We start from the raw sequence: 26457 nt of genomic DNA on the forward strand, positions 1-26457 counted from the left end.
AAGGGGACGGGAGACATGGCTCAACAGTTAAGAGCACTTACTGGTCTTGGAGAGGATCACGGGTCAGTTCCCAGCAACCGTATCAGGCAGCTCACAATAACATTTAACTCTAATTCCAGGGAAGCTGAATACATCTTCTGGCCTTAGTGGGTATCTGTGTGTGTGTGTGTGTGTGTGTGTGTGTGTGTGTGTGTGTGTGTCTGTCTGTCTGTCTGTCTGTCTGTCTGTCTGTCTGTGTGTTTGTACTACACACACACACTGAAAAGTCAAAAACCAAAAGAATGAAACTTTTTTTTTTGAGATAGGACCTCACTATAGTTGGCCTGGAACATGCTATGTAGACCAGGCTGGTCTCTAACTTCCAGAGATCCTCCAATCTCTACATCACAAGCGTTAGGGCTAAAATCAGGAGCAACCATTCCAGGCATAAAATAAAATCTTAGGAAAAAAAGAATGTTATGTAAGAACTGTGTTTGTGTCTAACTCCCCAAAGGTATATAAATGACAACTTGGCAAGGAAGAGTAGAGAATCTAAAACTCACCCAGCTGTATTGTTTATTGTCTTTTGACTTCCTAATCTGAAGCTGGAGACTACACTATGTTACCTTTTTATAGACTGAATCATAAGACAGGAGAATTATGAAGACATTCAGCATTGGAGAAAAATCAGAAACAAGTGTAGGTTTCCTACATGACCTTTGTACTCTGTACAACACCCTGCTTCTGATTATCTAGGAACTTACACAAAAGATTACAATTGTAGTAGAAGCTAACTTATGCCACTTTAGCTTAACCTTTGCAGAGTATTCCATTGTTTGCTGCATTATTTTTTCCAATCTCTGTATTTGTGAAATATTTATCTTTCTCATCTCATTTTCTGAAAATGTCTTCAATGTGTACTCTTGCTTTATTCATTGTCATATTCCTTATTATATTCAGCTTGAGGCCTAACCTAATTTTCCTGATGAAGTTACTCTCTTTTTTTTTTTTTTTTTTTTTTTTTTTTTTTTGGTTTTTTCGAGACAGGGTTTCTCTGTGGCTTTGGAGGCTGTCCTGGTGTTGCACCTGCTGTGCGGCCTGCATCCAAGAATGTAGCGAGGTGGTCGGGATAGATGACACAGAGACCGGTCAGTTGCTTTAAGAAAACTTTATGCTTCCCAAGTCAGCTCAGGAGGAGACCCCAAGTCCGCTTAGGAGAGAGAGGTTCCCAAGAAAAAAGAGCTTCCCTTTTTAAGGACTTCTGCCATCCATCTACAAACAATTCTTTCCAGACTTCTCACCCTCCTGGCTGGTGGTTTAATCTCTGGCCCCAGAATCGGGGAGACACCGCAGGGGGGACAGAGAGAAGCATCTAGCCTTAGGGGGTGTCAAAGTCATGGTGTTTCAGCCCTATCAAGAGCTTTATAGCACTGAATTGTTTTCAGTAAACATCTCACAGCTGCCTGCTCCCAGGCTGAAGGGGAAGTGGGTTTCTGCTCAAGGTCTGGTGTCCCCACATCCTGGAACTAGCTCTTGTAGACCAGGCTGGTCTCGAACTCACAGAGATCCGCCTGCCTCTGCCTCCCAAGTGCTGGGATTAAAGGCGTGCGCCACCAACGCCCGGCGAAGTTATTCTCTTGCTTTATTTGCAGTTACAATTTTTACATACTTGAACATTATTTCATTGAATCCTTAGATATTTTTCCCAAATCTCTTATTTTTAAAAACGTAAAGCTGAATTTATAGAATATGCTGGCTTCTCCCATGAGTTAAATACATCTATAATTTTATTTTTTCCTATTGTCACCAAACCAACTAAAAGTCAGTGAGCCAAGAATTTACCAATAATGGATATGTATGAAAATGTCACAGTGAAATCACGTTTTGCATGCTAAATCAAAAGTAAGCAACAACAGTTAAAATGTCCTTGCTGCGTATACCATGAAGATGTACCACGAAGAGCTTTCAGACGTCTCTTTCTAAGACGGACAAGCAACACTTGGACAGCGTTACCTTTAGTGTAGTCAACAACGGCTTCCAGAGCTGCTATCCTGATGTCCACAAAATGGCCATACTCGGCATAGGATTTGAAGAGAGAGGAATCACTTGGTACATGTCCGTTCTTCTGAAGCACCCTTATAGCTCTCAAGCAACTAATGAGAAAAAAGGTAATTACTTCCTTTGAAGTATCATGAACTAAATTTATTACCTAGGTATTAGAGACTCATTGTCAGTCAATTAAAATCCTTATTTATGGGGGCTAGAGACATGGCTCAGCAGTCAGGAGTGCTGACTGCTCTTCCAGAGGACCCAGATTCAATTCCCAGCATCCACATGGCAGCTCACACCTCCTTCTAGGGGATCTGAGGCCACATACACAGACATACATGCAGGCAAAACACATACACATAAAATCAAATAGAAACAATTTTTTTAAAAGACTCATAATTTGCCAGGTAGCAGTTGTTGACAATATACTGAGCTGGGCAGTGGTGGCACATGCCTTTAATCCCAGCACTAAGGCGACAGACTCTGAGTTTGAGTCCAGCCTGGTCTACAGAGTTCCAAGACAGCCAGGGTTAAAAAAAAGAAACAATGTTTCAACCCCCCCCCCCCCAAAAACCCTCGTGATTTGAATGCATTGAATTCTATGATAAAATTTCAATATTAATACCCAAACAACATAAAAATTAATTTCAACATGTTTGGAATCTTAGATCCACATACATGCCAACAAATACACACTAGAAAAAGTACTTAACAATAAAAATAAAATTTAATAGAAATCTTATATTCATTCACGATAAAAATGGAAGGCTAGCTGGGTGTGGTGGCACATGCTTTAATCCCAGCACTTGCACAAGTAGGGGTGGAGGGTGGGGTATGTGACCAGAGTGGAGGGCAGAGGCAGGCAGATCTCTGAGTTCAAGGCTGGCCTGGTCTACAGGAAAGACATAGCGAGATCCTGTCTCAAAAAACAGTAAGTAAATAAAATAAGGGAGTTAAATTTTGTATGATCAGTAACCAACTTGCAGTAAACTTACACAAAAGCTGACAGAGAACTACAGTTCTGAAAAGAAGGGTACAGCTAGGTGTGGGTGTGTGCCAGCACTTGTTGAAGGTAGGAGGGTTGGAGTACCATGGTCATTTGTGGCCTTTTAGGCTGGACTACATGAAACCTGTCTCAAAGACCATAATGGGTTCTTTACACAGTAGTGACGGTGTAAGACATGATCCTAACAAAGACTTTCTTTACACAGTAGTGCCTGTATAAGACTCGATCCTATCATAACACTTTCTTAGGAAGAATTTCTAGGGTTGGTGAGATAGCTCAGTGGGTGAAAGCACTTGACATGTGTAAGGCTGGGAACCTGAGTTCCATCCCCAGTCCACGTGAAGGGGAAAGAGAATCAAATCCATAGAGCTGTTATCTGACTGTCACACACCATGTGCTTGTGTGTGTGTTGTGTGTGTCTATGTGCACATGCATAAAAGGACAAAATAATGTATTTGTTTAGAAAATTAAGAGCAAACATAATGAAAAGTGTCTATAAAACTATATATAAAGTATTATAAATTTAAAATTCCATTTCAGAGAGAAAAACTTTAAAGGATATTTTCCAAATACTAGCAATCAATCAGGAGATGATATTATCATAAATTTAAATTTCTTATTTTTACTTTAACTTTCCCCAATGTAATCTAATAAGAATAATGGTATAGTTGTGGAAATAAAAAACATTTAGAGAAGCACCAAAGAACTGAGCAACACCTGACAGTGATAGTGTGCCTGTAACTTGGGAGAAGTTTCTCCATATTCAAAAACCGGGTTATTTCTTCAAGAATTAGTCGAACATCGGGGTTTAAGTTATCCAGAGTTCTAACTTCATTATTCACACTGACGGCAGGCGTAACAGAATTAGCCAGGGCATCAATCATTTCTGCACGGTAATAGTTATCTGAAAACTAAGACAAAGAATAATTAAGACAGATACAATTAAAGATTTTCATGAGATATTAATACAACATATAACTAAATCATTTCAGCTCAGAAGTAGAGTACATTTATAGTGTTCACAAAGCCCTGAACTCACTGCCAGCAACACACACACACACACACACACACACACACACACACACACACACACACAGAAAACATGTATCTAACATCAAGTTTTCTAGTAAATACCTACCTATCCTTTGTATAGACTTATGATTTAGAACAAAAGTGAAAATGCTGTATTCATGAGTGATCTATTGTATGCTAAACTCTTATCTGTGTAAGATCCTCCTACAGTCTCCGGGCCAGACCATCTACAAGATTATAGTCCAAAAGGGAAAGTAAAGATTGGTCTACTAGGAGCTGGTGAGATGGTTCAGTGATAATGTGCTTGCATTTGGTTACATCTGAAGGAAATATTAAAGCTCCCCTGCCTCCACCCTTCAGCAAGTGTGAGGACCAGAGCTCAGGTTCAGTATTTACATAAAACCCAGGCAGGGATGGGAGCCCACCTGTAGCCCAGCACTCCGGAGGTAGAGCAGAGTCCCTAAGGCAAGCTGGCTGGCTCGATTAGCCAACTGGTAAGCTCTGGATTCCAGTGAGAGGCAATGCCCCAAGGCAGACGGCAATCAAGGGAGACATCTGAGACCAAGCCCAGTCTCTGCATGCAGGGGCACATACATGAACATGCAACCCCACAGATGTTTTTGGACACATATGCACACTCCAGACAGATACGAATACAAAATGAACAAAACATCACAGCCTGCAAATCCTGTTATCAATGCAGAGCTTCCAATCACCCAGCATTCTACCTTAAAGTATAGACATACCACACTTAAAGATCACCATATAATTAAGGAAATTATCAACATAAGAAACAGGCAGATGAACTCAGGGTCGGAGAGGTGGCTTAGACAGTTCAGTGTTTATGAGCACTTACTACAGAGGCACGGGGTTCGGTTCTCAGCACTCACATGGAGGCTCACAGCCCCCTCTAAGTCCACGGTCAGGGGATCTTTTACCCTCTTCTGGCCTCTGTGACCTTCTTCACATGGTGCATATACAGAAAAGCAGCACACATGTATATGCCCTCAAAAATTAAAAAAAAAAAAAGCAAGAAGGAAAGAAAGGAACTAACTCAGCTTAAAGAAAAGCAACTTGGAAGAAACATGTATTTCAAAGAACAGAAAATCCCAAAAGATCAAAAAATAAAAATTCAAAACTGTCAGTAATACCAGATTCCTTCCAAGCCTTCCAATAACACTATTTTAAAAAGAAATGTTAGTCTACATGCATAGAATAATGACAATAGTTGCTATTTGATTTACTATACATCTTCCTTTCTTTGATTGTAGTCCTGGAGACTGAGGTCCCCAATATTATCCTAAAACAAGTATCACTGGGTATTTTGTAATATACATTGAGAAAAACACCTTACCTTATTTTTTCTGTTGTCATTGTACTTGATTAAGTCTAAAATAAATGCTAAAACTTCTTTGGGACAAAGATTATGTACATCTCTTAATAAAGCCATGGCAACCGGCATAGTCTAAAAAAAAAAAAAAAAAAAGAGGAGAGGGAGAGGAGAGAGAGAGAGAGAGAGAGAGAGAGAGAGAGAGAGAGAGAGAGAGAGAGAGAGAGAGAGAGAGAGAGAGAGTTTAAGTACACAACCCAACTCAATCATTACTATGGCAATTTGGGCTATGAAGAGAATTACACTGGGATCAACACAGATAAACAGATGGAGCCTAAGACCCCATCTCCCACTAGGACACATCTAAAAGCATCACGGCTGAAATGGGTAAATCCAGGAACTATTTTTAAGACTGGACATTTTCTACAGGCTATGTGTCTTAGTCCTCACTTTCTGGAAGAAAGTATATATAATATCAATTGAATCAATCCATTTCTAAGTGATAAGTGGAACGTGTTCATTCTAACTCCACCTTCACTACCCACTACTCTGAATTGTCTTTAACTAGTTGCTTATTGCCTTGCTTCCTCACAATTACTTTCAGAGCTGAGATACACAGGCACAAGGCATTAAACAAACTACAGCTCACCAGCCCTTGGACAGATAGTAATCAAAAATTCTGTGTACCTTTCTTCTTTCTAAAGTCTCATAAATAACTTTGTTAGTGCAAACATGCCACACATAACAGTAAATTCTGCTAGTGAAACAAAGCTAATTAAGCCCTAGATAGAAGAGTAGATATACCTAATTTTGGTCCTACTTAGAACATGGCAAGTGGTCAAGACTTCCCTTTCTAAAGTGCACAATAAAAAAGAAATGGCTCATTTTCTTGCTTAAAAGAGCAGAAGCAGTGAGAACGGTGGTGCACTCTTGTTAATCCCAGCACACTGGAGGTAGAGGCAGGAAGACGAGGAATTCCAGGCCAGCCTGAGCTACAAAGCAAGCAAACCTGTCTTAAGTAAAAAGGGGCAACACACAGGGGCAATAACCAGAATCAACAGTAGTGTGACAATCTTCATTGCCAGTGTGACTGGCTCTGGAATCACCAGGAAGATACAAACCTGTCTTAAGTAAAAAGGGGCAACACACAGGGGCAATAACCAGAATCAACAGTAGTGTGACAATCTTCATTGCCAGTGTGACTGGCTCTGGAATCACCAGGAAGATACACTGCTGGGCATGTCTTTCATGTTAACTTTCTAGCCTGGCTTCCCTTTTTATCAAATATGCTGGAGGCTCCTAATCTCCCACATGGAACAGAGCAAACTCCAGGGATTCTGTTCTCTGCTTTGTCCATTTACTCAATTAAGATAAGGCATCACTTCCATTCCTCTTCTTTAACTCCACACTCCATTCCTACTTTAATCTAGTTAATCTCATCTTGACCTTCATTCTTTTGACTAACAAACTTTGCAAATGATTTCCAAACTATTCAACAACTAGTCACCTTCTCACACTTCAGTGTACCCACACTTCCGCGCTCCCTCTAACTTATTTACAGAAAGCTTCCTTTAAGATTAACATTAGACATACTCTATGTACTTGGCTTATTTTCTTCATTCTGAAAATATGAATGTGACATCTAGCAGAACTGTGATTAAAACGGCCCTTCCTGTGCAGTACCTTGCAGGCAGCCAAGGCGACATGACACCTGTCTCCAAGCAAGCAAGCAAGGCCTTGGCCCTGTGAGCTGGGCTGACTGAGTCAGAATGGACTGTCCTATTCTAGAAGGCCTGCTATCAGAAAGGTGTGCGTACACTCCATACCTCAGTCCCCATGATACCAATCAAAGGCCACTCATTTCTCTTCACGTTACAAGTAACATGGATAGGATTTGTGTAAAGTTGGTAAAAACAAGTAACCACTTAAAATATTAGAAAATCTTCAGAGCACACTTGTAAGACATACATACCTATCATATGAACAGTTTCCAAGTTAAATACATATACAATAGTTTGTGGGTTAAAAAAAAATCATACTAGGTGAGCATCCATAAAACCTGCTTAGTATAAAAACATTAAAAACAAAGAGAAGAGTACCTTCTGTAGAAAATAACTCTGAAAACTCATGAAGTTGTTTGTTTTCACGATGTTTGGACAAGTTTTACAACAAAACATTCTAGTAAAGAGAGACTTCATGGCTGGTGGTCCTGTCCATGTGCTCACCATTGAATTTGCAATCTGTAAATAATCAGAGGATGAAGTACTTTCCATCACCATTGTAAATACACTTTGAAGACCAAATGGCTTTCTAAAAGCCAACACTACAGTTCTTACAAATTAATACTATTTGGTCTTTTATTGCCCGTTTGCAAGAAAATATACAAACTCACCCACCCAAAACCCTGACCAACCAAGCACACAAACTCAAGATGAACCAAAAGCCCCACTAAGTTCCTACGTGAACTTAGTCATTCTGCACAAGGTAGGTTTGAAATGACAGCATCCTCTTGTGTTTAGGGAAAACTTGCTACCAAAGGCTTCTCTGACTGGGTTTGTCCCATCCACTTCGGTAGATATAATTCTGATATTTAAGCTTATACGGTAAAAACATCATTGTGAGTTTTAAATGTCTTTAGGTCTACTCAAGTGACTTTTGCGGTATTAACTTATCTGGAGAAGAGTACTGAGGTAAGGCTAAGGCATGATGAATCTAAGTTCCAGGCCAGCCTAGGGTACATAATGGACTCTATTCCTCTAGCCCTCACTCCAAGACATGTGTAAGGCCAGGGGCCTTCAAGTGCTTCCATATTGGTATCTGTCCCCTACTCAAGAGCAGAAGCCAAGCTGGGTGAATGGTTGCTTTCTCTTATTCAAGCCATGCATCCTACTCTTGCTGGTAGAAATCACTGGCACTCTGTTAGCGACTGCTAACTCAGAGCAGAGGCTCCAGTGTCAATGTCTCTCACATGGAGGCTAATGAGGCTACAAGTGTATTGTAATCCCACCCACCATGCTGTAGTGGCTGCCCAGAAGTGCCACTGCAATTCTAGCTATTTAAAACTGATCTGGGAATGTGAAAAGAAATGCCAGCTTCACAGATGAAGATTATCTAAATACCTCAAATTAAATACAATTTATAAATCAATAAAATATAAAAACAAACTAATGGATGAGAGACCACAGGAAAAGGACTTGAAGAAAAGTTCAAAGTTCAAAACTTTAAAGCATTTCCTTCCCTTAAAGGTGCATACCCTTAATGCCAGTGTTCGGGAGGCAGAGGCAGGTGAATCTCTGTGAGTTCAAGCAAACAAAACAAAACAAAACCTCTTAGAATTGGAACTTTTAGGGCCCATAAAAAAGTATCTGAAATTAAGGATAATTAAATACTTCATCCTATAGTTTTGTGGCTCTGCTATGATTTTAAGAACAATCACAACACTCTTCAGAGTAACAATGAAACCTATCCCTAGTAAGCAATCCCATTTTCTCTCTGATATCTGAGAGCACAGGTTAACTGCATGTTACCACTAAAAACAAAACAAACATGAAGAATCAGAGTCCACTGAGATGGGAGCAAGCCTATCGTGCAGACGCTTTAAAATACTTGGCAGATAGGATTTCTGCTCAGCTTTCTGTCTGTGTTCTTCTGGTCTCAGACTTTTCGTTACTCCAAAGACTGTTTATTGATAAATTAACTTTTCCAAGGAAGTTAAATCATAGAGACAATTACTGTAGATTATTTACCACTAATTTCAATTCCTAAACCAAAAATTTGTTAATTTTATGAATTCTCACATAAAAGCATAAATTACTATAATCACAGAATTTATTTTTTTAAGATTTATTCCTTTATTTTATGTATATGAGGGCTCTATACACATGTATGCCATTATTCCAGAAGAGGGCCTGAGATTCCACTGTAGATGATTGGGAGCCCCCATGTGGTTGCTGCAAACTGAACTCAGAAACTCTGGAAGAGCAGCCAGTGCTCTTAAACTCTGAGCTACCTTTCCAGGCCCCTATCATAGAATTTCTAACCAAAATTTTTCTTAGTCTTAAAAATATGTTTGGCAATTTAAAATGGAAAAAAATTCCTTAGTTTGCATTCTGACAAGTATAACATTTTTGTACTTACCTATTTTTATATCAAGCATTTTTTTTCAAATCTGCGCTGTTACAAGCATCTGGTACAAGCTCTCCAAAAGGTACAGTTACCAAGAAAATCTTAAAGACTCTGGTGAGTTTTAATTCATTCTCAGAGCCTTTGCGTAAAGTGCACAACAGTCACAGGGCGATCTTCCTGTCTCCTGTGTCACCTCACCTTTGCGAGGCAGAAGCACGCTGACATCCTCACTCGGTAGAAACACTGCTCTTGCTCTAGTATGTCGGTGAGTGCGAGACGTGACGCAGGGGTGGGGAACTTCTCCAAGGCCAGGATGGACTCCTGCTGAGCGACCACATCCCTTTCATAGCGGAGCTCATACTGCCACATAAAGTCAGCCTGCTCAAATTCCACCTTCCTCAGGACTGACATATCTGGGTCTATCCTTATCCACAGCAAAGGGGAATCGGCGCTAAAAGAAAACAGTTTTGCAACTTTAAAGTACAGCTATGGAAAACAAAGACAGCACAGTCACTACTCAAGACTTGACAGTTTTATTACAGTTATAGTTTATAATTTCAGCAAACCTTTCACTGTGTTATGCTAACTTTCACAACCTTACTAACAAGATCTTTAAGGAAATGAAGAGTGGACGGATACATAACGAAGAGTTGCCACATAGAATACCAAATTCCAAATTTTCTACTGAAAATATTATTCTGGGCATGTTTTATCTGCAATTATGATATCAAACCACAAATGATACAAACTTTCTGTAACTTCCTATAACTGACTATAACTATACACTATACCCCTTATTAGAAATAAGAAGAAAGAAAGCATTTATTCTACTAAATTAATTTTAGTTGACATACAGTATCTTTTAAAATGGTGGGGTGGTGGTACCTTTAATCACAGTGCTCAGGAAGCAGAGGCAGGTAGAGCTCTGTGAGTTTGAGGCATTGAGGCCAGCCTGGTCTATAAAGTGACTTCTAGGACAACCAGAGCTGTCACACAAAGTAACCCTGTCTCAAAAAAAAAAAAAAAAAAAAGCTAGACTCATGACTATCTTTTTCAAGACAGTTCTAAAATCATAATTTGAAGGCAGGCCCATCAGTTAATTCCCATGTATTTCTCAAGTAACCTGCAAAGTAAAAAATCAAGTCTACGTCAACATTTTGATCAAAAGAATACCACTTTGTAATACTAACTCAGTTCAATACTGGGTGCTCATGACACAGCATAAAAATATTAAGAAATATCAATCAATATCACAATCAGCTATAATCCTAGCAGGGCCTAGCAGGTGGGGAGGTAGAATCAGGAGCATCAAGAATTCAAGTCCAGGAGCTAGATGGGCAGCTTGTGGTTAAGAACACTTGTTGCTCTTACAGAGGACCCAGGTTCAATTTCCGGGACCCACGGGGCAGCTCACAGCTGTCAGTTCCAGGGGGTCTGGAGCCCTCTCTGGACTTCCACAGGCACCAGGCATGCGCGTCATAGAGACACACATGCAAGCACAACAGACCCATGCATAGAAAGTTAAAAGGAAAACAAAACAAAACAGTTAGGCTCAGTGAAAACTACCTGGGCTACAAGAGACATTGTGTCAGGAAACCAAAAGTAATTACAAACTTTAGAAGAGCGGTGTTCAAACAGTCTGCAAAAACAGAGGCTGTATCACCATGCTCTGGTGTGCTGTCCCAAACACAGCCAGTATCACCTTGAATTCACTTGAAATCTAAAAGTGAGTCCCACAAATAACATAATGAATCAAAAACGGCATTTCCAGATTTCTCAATCAAGTCACATGCGCATTCATTTGAGAAACACTACTCAAGGAACCACTAGGGAGAGCAAGAAGGCTGTGTAGTTGAGGTTGTGTCCCGCCTACATTACTGCTTCTTCCTTTTATTCAGTCTGAATGTTTATCTTCAGTGAGTTATAATTTTATTTAATCTTTCCCTAACAACTCTGCTTGATTTTAAATGGTTTAAAGACACACACTTCAAAGATAATTACATACTTTTAAGTAACTTACTCCATTGCAGAAAGATCCATGTCAACTTCTTCCCCATTCATCAGTGGGATTTTTTTCTTCTTATTCCTATATTTAAAGAAAACTAAAATTGAAGACTATGGGATTTCCAAATCAGAATGGAGCTCAGAACAGCCAAAACTCAAATAAAAGATTTCATGAAACACTAAAAGACAGGCCAAAGAAGAGTGAATATATAATGAAATGGGGTTTAGAAACAACAAAATCTACCCTGAAGCTAGAAAAAGTGGGTGTTGAAAGGAAATCATCTTGGAATAATGAGGACCCTCCCCCCCCAAAAAAAGCAAATTAAAAATCTATGTAAAGTCAGACATGGCAGAAGTCTACAATGCCAGGACTTGGGCAGGAGAAGCACAAGACTACATTAGTATAGTATACAGAGTGAGTTCTAGACCAGCCTGTGATACTGTGTCCTAAAACTAAATTAAATGGATATAAAAAATTAACTCCAAAAACAGGTGTTTCAACAATCGGAAGCAAGAGCTGGGTGTGTAGGGTGCGTGCCTGCGAGTCTAGTATTTGGGAGGAGGAAGAGAGAGGATGGAGGCTAGTAGGGCTGCAAGAGCTCCTGTCTCAACAGCAACAAAACCAGACGCAAACGAAGTATGAGTGGCCACGCTAGCATGAAGTACACAGGAGACAAAGCTGCGGGTAAGTGCGCTTCCTGCAAACGTTTTGCTGTACAACTGGAATGTTACTTAGGCATGTTACATGTGGGACTTGTGGTTTCATCTCCAGTTAAGTGATGACCCACTGCCTACCTTCTGCTTTTAGAGTGGCAGGGTATATCATGTTTAAGGCTGTTTTCCTCAATTTGCAAGGTGTGGTTGAAGGATCCGTCTAGCTCTTGCACTGTCACTTTAAGTGGTCCCTTTAAAAAAAACAACAGCAACAACATACCATTCAAAGAACGCTAAAAAATGGCCAATCCATATCCTTACATTTAGCGACAGGTAAGTCAAGATACAAACTATGCTACACCAAATACATACTGACTGAGTGGAATGGCAGCCAAGGATAAGGGAAGCGAGGATACAGGCTCTGAAATCTGTCTGTAGCCTGGTCCCTTCAAGTACTCACTGCAAATTCATCAGTCACCCCAGCTCGAAAGCCCTTCCTCTGCTGGAAATGGAGTTGACAGTGTGACGCGCTCTTCTAGAAAAACACTTACCACGTACTTCTGAGTTCCAGGAGATGTGTAGTCTTGTTTTATTTCTAGCTCTAAAACGTTTCGTTTTCTATTAAACGCGAAACTTCCATAAAATTTTACTACTCCACTCTGGTCTCTGAAGAATTGTAAAGGAAATTTTACATACTAAAATGAAAATGTGCTTTTAAAAAAAAGCCTATTATATTAAACAATTTTCAAATGTATTCCTACTAGATCAAAATCTCAAAGTCCACTTCATTATATTCCAAGTGGCAAAATATTCAAAATTCTTATAAGAAATGTTTCCCCAACTCAACAAAAACTCTGAAACATCAAGAAGCTTGTGTTTTGAAAGAAACGCCACTCCACTGGATTATTAATAGTACCTTGAAGTGAAAAAATTGCCAAGTTCCAAGATACCATTCAAGTTGTGCCAAGCTCCAAGCACACTTAAAAACTACCAAACCATTTCATCTTACAAGTAATACTATAAGCCTGCCTGCTAAAGTACTTACCTTATCACCATGGACCTACCTTTCTGTTCATATTAAATAGTACAAACTAGGCCAAATCTTATAAATCTAAACATCCATGTTTACATATGAATTCAACTCAGTTTTTGGAAGGAGTTTCAGAAGATACAAGTCATAGGTCAGTTATTTTTAATTTTGTAAAGAAATATCAATGGATCACCTCCCTCTTTTCCATCTTTTACACAACTTACTCACTCCCTACTTTTTGTTGTTGTTGTTGTTTTTGTTGAGACAGGGTTTCTCTGTATTGTTTTGGAGGCTATCCCGGAAGTCGCTTGGTAGACCAGGCTGGCCTCGAACTCACAGAGATCCGCCTGCCTCTGCCTCCCGAGTGCTGGGATTAAAGGCGTGTGCCACCACGGCCCGGCCCTCCCCACTTTGAGCTGCTACTGAAAAGGATACACCCACTGCTTTATTAAGGGCTGGATGTCTTTGCCAGAGACGTTCGAAATGGATTTCAAGAACCCGTAGGTGGAAACCAGCATCTGACTCCACATGTGAGACTGGAACTTCTGAGACGAAGCAGTGCTAGCCAGACTTAGTAGTTTATTGAAAACCTGCAGGGACAGAAGCTCACGTAACACTGTTTCCAAGTGGACACAATTTGCACTGGAACTTTATTTACAGAAGACAGCAGTTATGTAATACACAGATTTTTGGGCTAAGTGCTAAAAGCAAGAGAAACATACAAATATTTAAACAGGATAAAAGAACATTGTTCATAGAAACATTATTGAAGGCTAACAATGTACGCAGAAAACACCGTTTATTAAGAAGTAGAAACACAATATGTAATACCTGCCATTTTTACACAGGAATTCAAAACTTGGGATATCCATTACAAGCCTGGTACTCTCATGGGAGCTATTTCATAAAGCTCGTGTGGTCTGCCTTAGAAAGGGAATACGGAAGAATGCAGCGGGTTGGCAGTCACCTAGCACATGTGAGATGTCACAACTAGGAAGCACTACAGAAGTAAATTCATAAATAAGAATACTAATCAAGATCTATGCATTCTAAAAAGTATAAATGCCCTTTCATGGCACACTTTTCTAATTCTGTATTTCTGGTCTCCGATCTTTAGAGAAAATGTATGTTTCCATTGTTATGATAAAAGAAATTAAACACAGGCCTCACTCATTAAGCAAGCACTGCACTGTACTACATCCTCAGTAAAATATTTTTTTTTCTTCTTCTTTTTGGTTTTTCGAGACAGGGTTTCTCTGTGGCTTTGGAAGCTGTCCTGGAACTCGCTCTGTAGACCAGGCTGGCCTCGAACTCACAGAGATCCGCCTGCCTCTGCCTCCCGAGTGCTGGGATTAAAGGCGTGTGCCACCAACGCCCGGCTCAGTAAATGATTTTTAAAAAGCCTTTCTTGGAAGAAAAAGTAGCTGATATTTTTAATGCATTGATCCATTTGAAAACGTACCAAAATGGTATGTCATTGCCTAGTATGTACAAGACCATATATTTGACCCTTAGTATTTTAAAGAAAGAAAGAAAAATAAGTGCTGGGCATTAGGGAGGCAGAGGCAGGCGGATCTCTGTGAGTTCGAGGCCAGCCCGCTCTACAGATCAAGTTCCATGACAGCCAAGGCTACACAGAGAAACCCTGTCTCAAAAAAAACGACAGGAATAAAAAAAGGAAAAAAGAAAATGGAAAAAGAGTAATGGAATGGGAAAGGAGAAGGGGCCAAAAAAAGCCCAAAGCATATATATTTATACACGTATCCATCTATCTCGTTTCTATTTCATTTTCCATATTGTAACTACTTGTACTAAAACTTACTTTCCAATATGGCAAAATTTAACGACAGCAATGAAGTAACTGACTGTGGAGTCTTCCTCTGGTGTCAGGGAGAGCAGCTGAGGCCAGGTGTGTGGCAGGTAAGTCCCTGTATGGAGGCCTTCAGCGGCCAACGCATGAAGCTGTGAATGTGAAACCTGAGTTTTGTCGGAGACCCCAAGATGCTGGAGGGGCCAGAGCCATGGACATCCACCAAGGAGAGCTACGCACAGCATGGGAATGAGCTCAGGAGACAGAGTGTGTTGCAGGCAGCAAAGCAGGAGGGGCAGAGCCATCCAAGCCCTTTAGCATGGGATACAGAGCTAAGGGACTTAGAGTCTGTCTGCTGTGCTTCGGTCTTTCATTTCTCCACGATTCCTCGGCTCCTCCTTTTGATGGTTATGTATATTATGTGCCATTATCTGTTAGAAGTATGCAATTTGCTTTTTTTCCCGTTGTTTTTGGCTTTTTGAGACAGGGTTTCTCTGGGTAGCTTTGACTATCCTGGAATTTGCTCTGTAGAGCTGTGACTATCCTTGAACTCACAGAGATCCCCTGCTTCTTTCTGACAGGCTGAGATTAAAGGTGTGTGCCACCACTGCCTGGTGTGATTTGCTTTTTATTTTACAGAGGATTATAATTAAGAGACTGCCTGGAGTCTCAGAAGAAATTTTGGACTTTGACACAGTGTTTTGACTATGAAAGACTGTGGGAAGTTTTGAAGTTGGACTAGATATACTTCACATGATGATATGACCATTAAGACTACAAGAGAAGGAGTGATTTACAGTAAACGTCCTCCCTGAATCTCACCAGTTGGCAGCTGTCTGAGGATTAGAAAACGGGACTTTGCTGGAGGAGTTGTGTCATGGGAATAGGCTTTTAGGCTCCAAAGTCTCCATTCCCAGTGTTTGGGGATCAGAATGAGTTCCACTGCTGTTACAGCTGCCTGTCACCTTGCCTTCGCTCCACCACCATAGACTCTAACCCCCCTGGGATTTTAAGCTCAAATAAACACTTCCTTTAACAAGTTGCCTTAGTCATCAAGGCGGTGGGGGCACACGCCTTTAATCCTAGCACTTGGGAGGCAAAGGCACCTGGATTTCTGAGTTCAAAGTCAGCCTGGTCTACATAGAGAGCTCCAGAACAGCCAGGACTACACAGAGAAACCCTACCTCAAGAAATAATAAGCAAATAAATGAATAAGTTGCCTTAGTCATGGTGCTTTATCTCAGCAGGGAACAGTTAACTAACACACACACACACACACACACACACACACACACTTCTTTCATGTTGCTAAGTTCTTAGTGCTAGGACTTACTTGTAGCATAAATTCCATGCTGATTCTGTTTTCAATCAGTCTCATCACAAGGTGAGCTTTACATTGAAACATAGTGTAGTATTCCCAGGACAGTGTGTGCGGATGCTTTATTGAAAAGTGAAGGTGAGATGCGGGGCTGGAAGAAAAGGTAACGTCACTCAATATAACAAATCCGACTATAAAAGAAAACAGCAAGTAGAAGGCGGACGTCACAATTAATGTAAACAATTCAAATTGTTGATAAATTTCCATGATTCCAAAAATGCTACAGCAAATTTTACACAAATATTTTTGCACAGCAAATACCTTAAAAACAGAACGTTTTATGATCCTATACATAGAGCAGAATTGCTGTTATCTTAACACAACCAATTCTAGAACTGATTGGCTCTCACTAATTACCTTTCAAAAGTGTGTCAAATTTTACTCTCATAATCAGTGTCTGTGTGGAGTTACCTGCAAATTCAGCTTCACCCACATACATAAAGTAGAAATGAAACAATTTAAAAAAAAAGAAAAAGCCAAGGACAAGGCAGAATGCAGCTCAGCTGGTAATGCATTTGAGAATCCCTGGGTCCGACACTGAGCACCAACGATGAATTTGAAAAGTATGTTTGAAAAGTATTTATGACTTTCTCTGTTCTGTTATCATAAGGCTGCTGCCACCCAGGAATACAGGGTCTGGGGAAACCTGCATCTCCCTGTGTCCGTGGGCCATGATCACCCTTACGGGGCTCTAGAACAAACTACCTCGCATTCCCTTTTGAGGGTTTTGTGTCCGTGGGCCATGATCACCCTTACGGGGCTCTAGAACAAACTACCTCGCATTCCCTTTTGAGGGTTTTGTGTCCGTGGGCCATGATCACCCTTACGGGGCTCTAGCACAAACTACCTCGCATTCCCTTTTGAGGTTTTTGTTGTGCTTTGTGCCAACACCCTGTGGTACACTGGCTGAGTAAACATTCTTATTCCTAAGCCGAGGTGCAGGAGAGCAGAAGAACAGGACAAAGCCCGGCAGAGTACAACTTAAGACAGTACAGTTCCATGTCCAGCGTCTGGGACTTATTGTAGGAGTCAGGGGCGCACCCCAAAGTTGTCCCGCTGCGTGGCACTAGCTGCCACACTTTGATAGCACACATGGCCTGTCTTGGGCCATTTTGGCAGCCTGAAGCTCCTCCTTGCAGGTTTCTCCTACTCTAACTTCCTGGAGTCTCGACTCCATCTCCGTCTTCATTCTCATATGCTTACACCTGTGTCTCAGAGGCTATGCCAGGGATCCTGACCTTGCCACACACTGCTTAGCCTGCCAGGCCTTCCACTGAAATGTGGGCTCAGTTCTCTACGACCTCATAACTTACAAACCACACACCTGCAAAGCCATCGTGCAGCTGCTATCAAGGTCTGCTAGCTGCTCAGCCAGTAGCCAGACCTTCTCGGGCTTCAGATGCATGGCCTGTGAGTGTCCACATGGCTGAAAGCCAGACACAATCAGGGGACTCTAGAGTTTCCTTTTCATCTTTTTCCTTACACCAATGCAGGGGAGGTCCAGGCAGTTCCTGAGAGGGTGTCGAGGGGCCTTTTTGACCGTCCCAGTGCAGACTACTTTGCTTCTTTTAATGGGAATCTGTTCAGAGGCCAGCTCTCATGGTCTGACTTTATGTGTTTCTTCTCACAATTTTCACTGTAAATTTGTCTAAAAGCAGCCAACAAAATCCATACAAAAGCTTACAAAATGAGCTACCTTGAAACCTCAGGATCGACAAGTGTAGACCTGTTCTTTGCTCATTCCTGGTAGAGATCTTAGTCCTATCATTAAGTTTTTGAGTTGGTCTTTACCGCCCATGTTTCTCTTGGCATTTGATCTTCTGAGCTCTGACTAGAACTGTCCGCTGAACACACAGCAGTCTCAGAGATACCAAAGGCCCATCTCCAAACTTTCAAATTCCTTTCAAAACTCAGTTCCAAAGGCTTAAGACCCACAGTTAAGTCTAGAGACAGAACAACTTTTCTGTGCTATGCTTTTTGTCTGGAACAAAAACCTTAGCAAAAGACGGAGAAGTGGAAGGTTTTACTGCGGCTCAGATTTAATCCGCCTTGGTGGGGAGGACACGGCAGAGCACAGCTACTGTCTCAAGGAAGCCAAGAAGCAGGGAGAAGATGCTTGCAGGGTTCCTCCTTTATCTCGTTCATCTCACCTGGCCCCACAGGGTAGCGCACCCACATGTCTGCTCATCCCTCCCTGGAAACGTATTCACACAGGCGTAGACGGGCGCTTTACTCATCGGGCATCTCTAATTGAATCAGGTTGACAAGACTGACCATCACCATAAGCAAAATAACTACTTTCAGAGATTTTCAGTTTTAACAAGAGCAGTGTGACGAAGTTGAATTAGAAAACATGGCATGTCAAACAGGAAAACATTGCGCTTTTAAGTTTAAATGCATTTACAGCCATCTCATGTGACACAACAGTACTGAGTGGGCACTGACAACAGTAGCCGTCTGTGGCACCACACTATCATCGTGGTTCTGGCCTTACTAGGCCTCAAGAAACACACAAGTGATCCTGGAAGGGGTAGCCTATAAAGTGAGCTTTAGAATATCATCTCAGGCTGGGCAGTGGTGGTGCACGCCTTTAATTCCAGCACCCGGGAGGCAGAGGCAGGCAGATCTCTGTGAGTTCAACACCAGCCTGGTCTATATGAGCGAGTTCCAGGGCAGGCTCCAAAGCCACAGAGAAACACTGTCTTGAAAACAAAACAAAACAAAAACAAACAAACAAAAAACAACAACAACGACAAAAAAAGAAAATCATCTCAGAACAATAACATACTTATCCTTTTCTTTTCCACCACCAAATATGGGATGTAATAAAACTCCCCCAGTTTTCAGTTCATACGCCACTATTTTATCTAGCTCCTAAAAGAGATACAAAAGTGAGAGTCAGTGAAAATGTTTCCATACAACAATCATTAGTACTAGATCACAAATTTTCTTTTGTGGAATCATATGTGAATGTAAGCTAGGCAAACTACATCTAGAAAATAGTTCTTGTAAAGGGAGGCTTTTTCTTGCCAGCTGCTTTGGTTTATCACCCACCAGTCGCCTGGGCTCTGCTGCATTGTAGTGCCCAAATAACACACAAGATGTTGTATTAATTATGAAGCTGTTGGCCTTGCTTGTTTCTTACTGGCTAGCGCTGACTTAAGTATTTATCCCATAATGTTTAATCTAAGTATTTCTCTTACTGGAGAACTTTCTGGGCTTCTTATCCCTATGGCAGTTACATCTTGACTCCTTGTGTTTCTCCTACCCCGAATCCTCCTGGACTCCTAGTCCCACCTATCTTGCTTCCCTATTGGCCAACAGTGCTTTATTGACATATACACAGGTCTTCCCCAACAAGTTCTTTTTTTTTTTTACAAAGCTATACAAGCTGGCTGAATGGTAAGACCTAAAAATTCCTCTATATTCTGTGACTTCAGGGCTCAACAGCAGGTCAGTAACTTCCTTCTGGCTCTTCTCAGTCTCTCCAAACTGCCTTCTAAACTGACTTAGTCCCTCTCAGTATTTTGAATCTGAGGTCTAAAGTAGTTAAAAAGAAACAAGACTGAATTATGTTCACAACCTATCAATTTAAGACTCCTCTGTTCTTCTCTAACATATAATAGCCATTTAATAAAAGAAAAGACAACATCATAACTATGAAACATGCATGAATGGTTTAAATAATATAGACAGCAGAGGAAAGTGGTAGATGATTAAAAGCCAACCGTATCCTGGCACTACAGTTGATTAGCCATGTACTTTACTAAATAATTTAGCCTCTATGTACCTTAGTTTCTTGATATGCAAAGTGGACATGTAAAGATGGGACTGTTTTCATTACAATACTATTTTATTATTTCCTTCTTCTAAAGTAAAGAATGGGCTCTACCAGTACTAAGTGTACGGCCCCTCTAACAGTTCTTCTGACAGAATGCTAATTTAATGATACTAAGGTGGGGATTTTTCTACCTGAAAACAATGAATTTAAGGATCCAATTAAATCTAATGAAACCAATAAAGTATCTATGTGCATAAGAAATAGATGCGCAAAAATACTTCCTATTTTTCCCTTCATCTTTAAGTGCTCGGAAAATATGAGGCAATGACAGGGAACATAAAGGCAGGGATTGAAGGCTACCTGACATATAAGTAGCTCCTTTGTGCAAGGCCCATTCACACAGTAGGAGTAACGTGCCACTATCCCCAGTAAGTAGACACTGCCCCATACCACCTTACCCAGTTAAGACTTGGAAACAAATGGAGGAAGCACAGTTACAATCTTCTTTTGTGATGTAACTGTCATTTTACTTGACAGGAGCTATTTTTCAAATGCAATTTTACAAGTATTTTGCAATCATCAGAGAACAAGAGGTCTAGCAAGATGGCTCAGTGGGTAAAAGAGTTTGTCAAAAGCCCTGAGCCCCTGAGTTCAACCCCCGGACTCACAACAATCTCAGTAAATTGTCTTCTGACCACACATGCACGTGCACTGCCCCAACACACTAAATAAATACATAGAAAACAAAGGACAGGAGACTTGGAAATCAGGCAAGCACTAACATACATTACTGACTTACGAGTGGAAAACAAATCCAGCTCTTGTTTACCTCTTTAATCCAGTGGCGGTACTCATTAACACCAAAAGTTTTTTTCATCCAGAGTCCATAAATATAGCCTGAAATTCCCTTCAGAACCCACTCATCAGACCTAAGGAAAAGTCAATAGAGCTTTATCATTAAAACTTGTCCAAGCAGGGTCAAAGAGAGTAATGGAATTTAGTGTCCACCCAACCTTCTTCACATCTGACTGGATCTTTAATGTTAAGACTAATTAAAATCAAATACTTATTACTGACACCTTGTAAATAGGCAGTTTTCTTCTTTGAATATTAAGAATGGGCTACACTAGTGTTAAGTGTATGAATCCCCAACAGGAATATTTTTGGACAGAGTTTGTGTCTGTATGTACTGGAATAGTGTAGCTCAGTGGTAGTGACTTCCTAGCACTCTTGTAGTCCTGGGTTTGATCTTTAGTTCAGAAGAAAATCAAAAGCCCACAATGTTCTTCTGAGAATCTCCTCTAGAGTAGAATTCAGCAATGTATTTATTCACTCTGATTGTAGTACTTTCTCTCAATACCACTGTTCAGACTGCTTGCCACTAGAGAAGTACTTGTCTACAGTCAGGGCCGCTTAATTCAAAAGTTCACATTTGCTAGGTGCGCTGGTATATTCTCCATACTTGGGAGGCTGAGGTAGAATGGTCAAGAGTTTAAGGTTACCCTCAGCTACATAGTTGAGTTCAAGGAAATGGTAGGCTAGGTAAGATGCTATCTCAAAAGATCAAAACAAAATCCACATTCTTGGACTGGGAATATATTATCAATGCTTGCCTAGTATGTACAATGTCCTGAGTTCAAATTCCTGTAAACTCCAATCCTACATTCTTTATTGTGATATGTACACATAATTTTCACTACCTAGGTTTTACAATATCCTTAAGTTAAACTGTTTAATGTTCGTACTTTTTCTAGAGAAAAGGCAATTGGCACCAACCACTTATCAACTCACATATATCCATCATACACCCACAACAGTAACATTAAATTTGTAAAAAGTAAGACAGAAGTGAACTCCTACATTAAAATATAAAAGAAATTACAATCTCAAGGAATTTTTGTATAGTGAGTTAAATTAACTGTAAGTAGCCAAGTGTGGTGACTTCCATCTATAATCCTAGCTATCAGTAGGCGGAGTTTGAGGTCAAGTGGTCTACATTGTAAGTTCTAAGCCATCCAGAGCTACAGTATAAAGACCGCTTCTCAAAAAAAAATAAAAACAGACAACAATACGAAATTCATCTCAACTTAAAGAAAATAAAGATTATCTCTTTTTTCAGTGTTGGGGCTCAAACTGAGGGTCTAGCACTGTGCCTCTGAGCTGCACCCCAGCCCCAAATGTACTTTTTCCCTTCTTTCAAGAAAAGTAGCAGGAATCTAAAAATTAAAAGGCAAATTCTTTATACCATTATCACTTGTTGAAGATAATAATTTGCTTTAAAAATCATCCCACAGAAGAAGAGGGGAGAGGAGGACATGAGGGAACAGGAAGATTGAGTCAGGGGAAGAATAGAGGAGAGCAAGAAAAGAGACACCATAATAGAGGGAGCCATTATAGGTTTAAAGAGAAATCAGGCACTAGGGAAATGTCCAGAGATCTACAAGGATGACCTCAACTAACAATCTAAGCAATAGTGGAGAGGCTACCTTAAAAGCCCTTCCCGGATAATGAGATTGATGACTACCTTAAATGCCACCCTAGAGCCTTCATCCAGTAGCTGATAGAAGCAGAAGCAGAGATCCACAACTAAACACTGAGCCGAACTCCTGGAATTCAGTTGCACAGAGGGAGGAGTGATGAGCAAAGGGTCAAGACCGGGCTGGAGAAACTCACAGAAACAGCTGACCTGAACAAGGGAGAGCTCATGAACCCCAGACTGACAGCTGGGAAACCAGCACAAGACTGATCCAGAACCCTGAACATGTCTGTCAGTTTGGAGGCCTGGGTAGTCCTTGGGTCCTCTAGTGGATGAGTATTTATCCCTAGTACACAATGGACTTTGGGAGCCCACTCCACATAGAGGAACACTCTCAGTCTAGACACATGGGGGAGGGTCTAGGCCCTACTCCAAATAATATGACAAACTTTGAAGATTCCCCATGGAAGGTCTCACCCTCCCTGGGGAGCAGAAAGGAGATGGGATAGGGGGTTGGTGGGGGGTAGGGGAGGAGGGAAGGGAGAGAGAACTGGGATTGACATGAGAAAGAAGCTTGTTTCTAACTTAAATAAAAGAAAAAAATCATGTCACATGATTTTTCAACAGATTTGAATACTGACATTTGAATTCTAATTAACTTTCTATACATTCAAATCTACATTCTATACAGCTAAGATGCTATTTTTCAGAATTCTTATTTTATGGTAAATTATATAAGTAACTCTCTGCTTCGATTTTTTTGAAACAGGGTCTCACCACGTGAGGGATGCTTTTCTGAACTTGCTACATAGACCAGACTGGCCTCAAACACACAAAGACCCACCTGCCTCTCTGCCTGCTGAGTGCTAAGGTGAAAGGCATATGCTACCATGCCCCACGAATTACAAAGTGACTTATAAAGCTGATATTAAAGCTGATCCAAAACTAATCAAGATAAAGTCTCACTAATTGCTCTCTTTTTTTGAGAAAGCCTCTCAAAATAACCCAACATTTATAGACCATGGGCAACAGCCAGCTTATAATGCAGGAGGAGAGAAACGGAGTGGTGCACGGCGGCGTGTATGAGTCAGCCCCTCGGAGGCAGGACGAGCATCAGCCAGCTCCAGGCCAGGCCCAGGTACACAGCAGGCTTGGGGACAGCATGGCCTACAAGAGACTGTCAGAGAACAAGGGAAGCGGGGGGGGGTCAGCTTCCTGACCCTTGGGCTCCGACTGCAGTTCTGACGTTACTCACCAAGACATTCTGGATATGAAGCATCCGAAGAACTGCTGCGCTAAGGACTGCGCTAGGCACCGTCTGGTCAGAGGCGTCTCATCGATAATCATGGCACTGTGCAGAAGGTTTGTGCTGAAAGCCAAGACGGGAAGTGACAGGACCAACGGAAGCACAGTCAGTCAGTCAGTCAGAATACAGTAACTGCACTCCTAAAGTGATTCAGGTTCAAGTTCAATACAGAAGGAAAAAGTCAAGAATATTCTTCCTCAGAGTTTTCCAATCTTTTCAAAAGTTATCTGAAATTCATAATCTGTCTAAAGCAAGGAACACAATGACAATGTTTTTTACTGATTTTACAAAAAAAATAGTGACAGGAAGAAATGAGTGTGAATCCCTACTCCCTCTGGATGTAATAGCATGCTCCAGTAAGCCAGTGTTCAGTCTGGCACACAGTCAGTCTGAAACACATAGTGTGGAGACACTTCTACCCAAACAGAAAACCAATAGCAAAAATAAAACAACCCCTTTATCTAGTGTCTAGTAAATTTTGGCATTCTGTTTTGTACTTCTAAATATATTGTTCCATTCAGTTTTTACAACTGTGTTCTGGAGAATGCATAATATTAGTTTCTCACATGACACATGAGAACTTTTAGGGACAAGAAAGTAAAACAACTGCCCTGACAAATAAAACATACAAATTTGGAACCAGAAAAGGAGGGATAAAACAAAGAAAAAGAATTTCTTTTGTTTTTGACAACAAATTGATACCAATACATTTTTACAGTGCTACCAAAAAGGCACATTATCGACCCACAAATGTGTGAGCTACACATTTACAAACATTAAGAACTAAACCAGAATTGGAAATGTGAATGATAACTCTGGAGGAAGGCAGTAGGATGTGTTACTTCCTCATGGAGGAAGCTTCACCTTTTATCAATACACTAATTCAGGCATTTCCCATTCGAAGAGACACTAACCTAAAAATACTCATAGAAGCATAAGCAGCCACTTCAACATAAGCCTCATCAATGAAGACAGTCTTAAAACAGGAGTACGGATAGCGACAAGTCAAAATTTCTTCATAAAATTCAAAAACTTCGTGAAGGTATGACGTGGTATGTTTAAGTAATGGGAGAAGCTGGGGCAAACAAAAATGTGTAACCTGCAAATAAAAAGGAAAATCATCTCAAAAAAGGACATACTTAGTTTTTTAATACATTTCATAATGTTGAAAACAGCTGTTGTAAAATTAGTGGGCTTTTCAGATCAGGTTTACAAAATGTTTCATTGTATTCAAAACTAAATTTAAAATGGATTATGTAAGCTTATTAAAAGCTTACACACAAGGAAAATAAAAACTGGTTCCAAATTACATTTTTTCTCTTCTACATAAACAAGAATTAAAATTTGAGGCTTAGCGTAATCTCTTACTCATGTGTCTAAACTTAGCAAATACTGCATGTTTATAGTAGTGTTTTAATAATTTTTGTGTATGTGTACAATGTTGAAGATTGAACCCAATACTTTTCACATTCCAGTCAAATAGTAGTAAATCTCAGCGCTTGAATCTAGGAATTAATAGTTTATGTTGCTTGGCATGGTGGCTTATGATGGTAATCCTAACTCTTGGGAGGCCGAAGCCAGCCTGGGCTACACAGTGAGATCAGCATAAACTAATGCTAATCAGAACTATCTGCACCCCAAGAACTGTCACTCTAGCCACCCTCTAATGTTTCAGCTACACCCTGAATACTGGCGAGACATACTGGTAAAAGAGCCAAGGTAGAAATAATAGTCACGGTTTTCATAGTCACTAAATTCCAAACAAGTATCATAGACTGTCTCATGAAACATTTCTATGCCAAATGAACGAAGAAGTCAGGGAGGGTGGCACAAATCTGTAAACCCAGCTCTTGAGATTGTCTGTCCACGTTCCAAGAATGGAGATGTGTGCTTGTGAGAAAACCCCAAGAAGCCAAGCCACGAGTCTTGTGATGTCAGGTGCTTCAAAAACATGGAACTGTTCTTGGAATAGGCTTTTGTGTCCTTCTCAGGTGCACAGAATAGGAGTGAGTTTACTTCAGATTATTCATTACAACTGGCTATTGTTGTTTATATGTCTCTACATGTGGCCACAAATGGCTTGATCACCACATGCCTCTTGTCCTTGTGAAAGTACCCTTTGCTCATGTCACTCTACTTAACTAGAGTATAAATTGTCTGATGCTTTGAATAAAGTTAGCTATATTAGTCAGCCTTACTTATCAGCTGTATTCTCCCAGTTCCCATCACCTCTAGAGCAGTAAACAGAGGATCACAAGTTCAAAGCCAGCCAGAGCTACACAGTAAGACTGTCTCAAAACAGTCTCATCTGGAAGATGATATCATAAACAATCGCGTCACAATAGACAAGAGTTTGACAGATAAAAGCCAGATGCAGTGGTGCGTGCCTCAGTACTCAGGAAGTTGAGGCAGAAAGATGGTCATGAAGTTGAGGAAAGCCTTAGCTATGTTGTAAGACTGTCTCAGAAATTCAAAACAAAATAAACCTAAAATAGTC

At 40.6% G+C, this 26457-nt stretch overlaps 1 protein-coding gene across 4 annotated transcripts in view; it reads right to left on the reverse strand.

The window, feature by feature from the left end:
* Taf2 (TATA-box binding protein associated factor 2) overlaps positions 1-26457 on the reverse strand; it is a 62678-nt gene that overhangs the window by 25621 nt on the left and 10600 nt on the right. For all 4 annotated transcript variants that reach the window (XM_040730381.1, XM_040730379.1, XM_040730380.1 and 1 more), the window contains exons 7-20: positions 24875-25059; positions 23910-24023; positions 21008-21107; positions 19186-19271; positions 16353-16488; positions 13645-13799; positions 12731-12845; positions 12321-12430; positions 11542-11607; positions 9720-9972; positions 7496-7636; positions 5421-5531; positions 3752-3945; positions 1993-2132 (exon numbers count right to left, since the gene is read on the reverse strand). In XM_040730381.1, coding sequence (XP_040586315.1) covers positions 1993-2132; positions 3752-3945; positions 5421-5531; positions 7496-7636; positions 9720-9972; positions 11542-11607; positions 12321-12430; positions 12731-12845; positions 13645-13799; positions 16353-16488; positions 19186-19271; positions 21008-21107; positions 23910-24023; positions 24875-25059 — 1906 coding nt within the window. The remainder of the gene's footprint in view (positions 1-1992; positions 2133-3751; positions 3946-5420; positions 5532-7495; positions 7637-9719; positions 9973-11541; positions 11608-12320; positions 12431-12730; positions 12846-13644; positions 13800-16352; positions 16489-19185; positions 19272-21007; positions 21108-23909; positions 24024-24874; positions 25060-26457) is intronic.

This window comes from Mesocricetus auratus, unplaced genomic scaffold, assembly GCF_017639785.1.
Source record: "Mesocricetus auratus isolate SY011 unplaced genomic scaffold, BCM_Maur_2.0 Super-Scaffold_100023, whole genome shotgun sequence".
Classification (NCBI taxonomy): domain Eukaryota; kingdom Metazoa; phylum Chordata; class Mammalia; order Rodentia; family Cricetidae; genus Mesocricetus; species Mesocricetus auratus.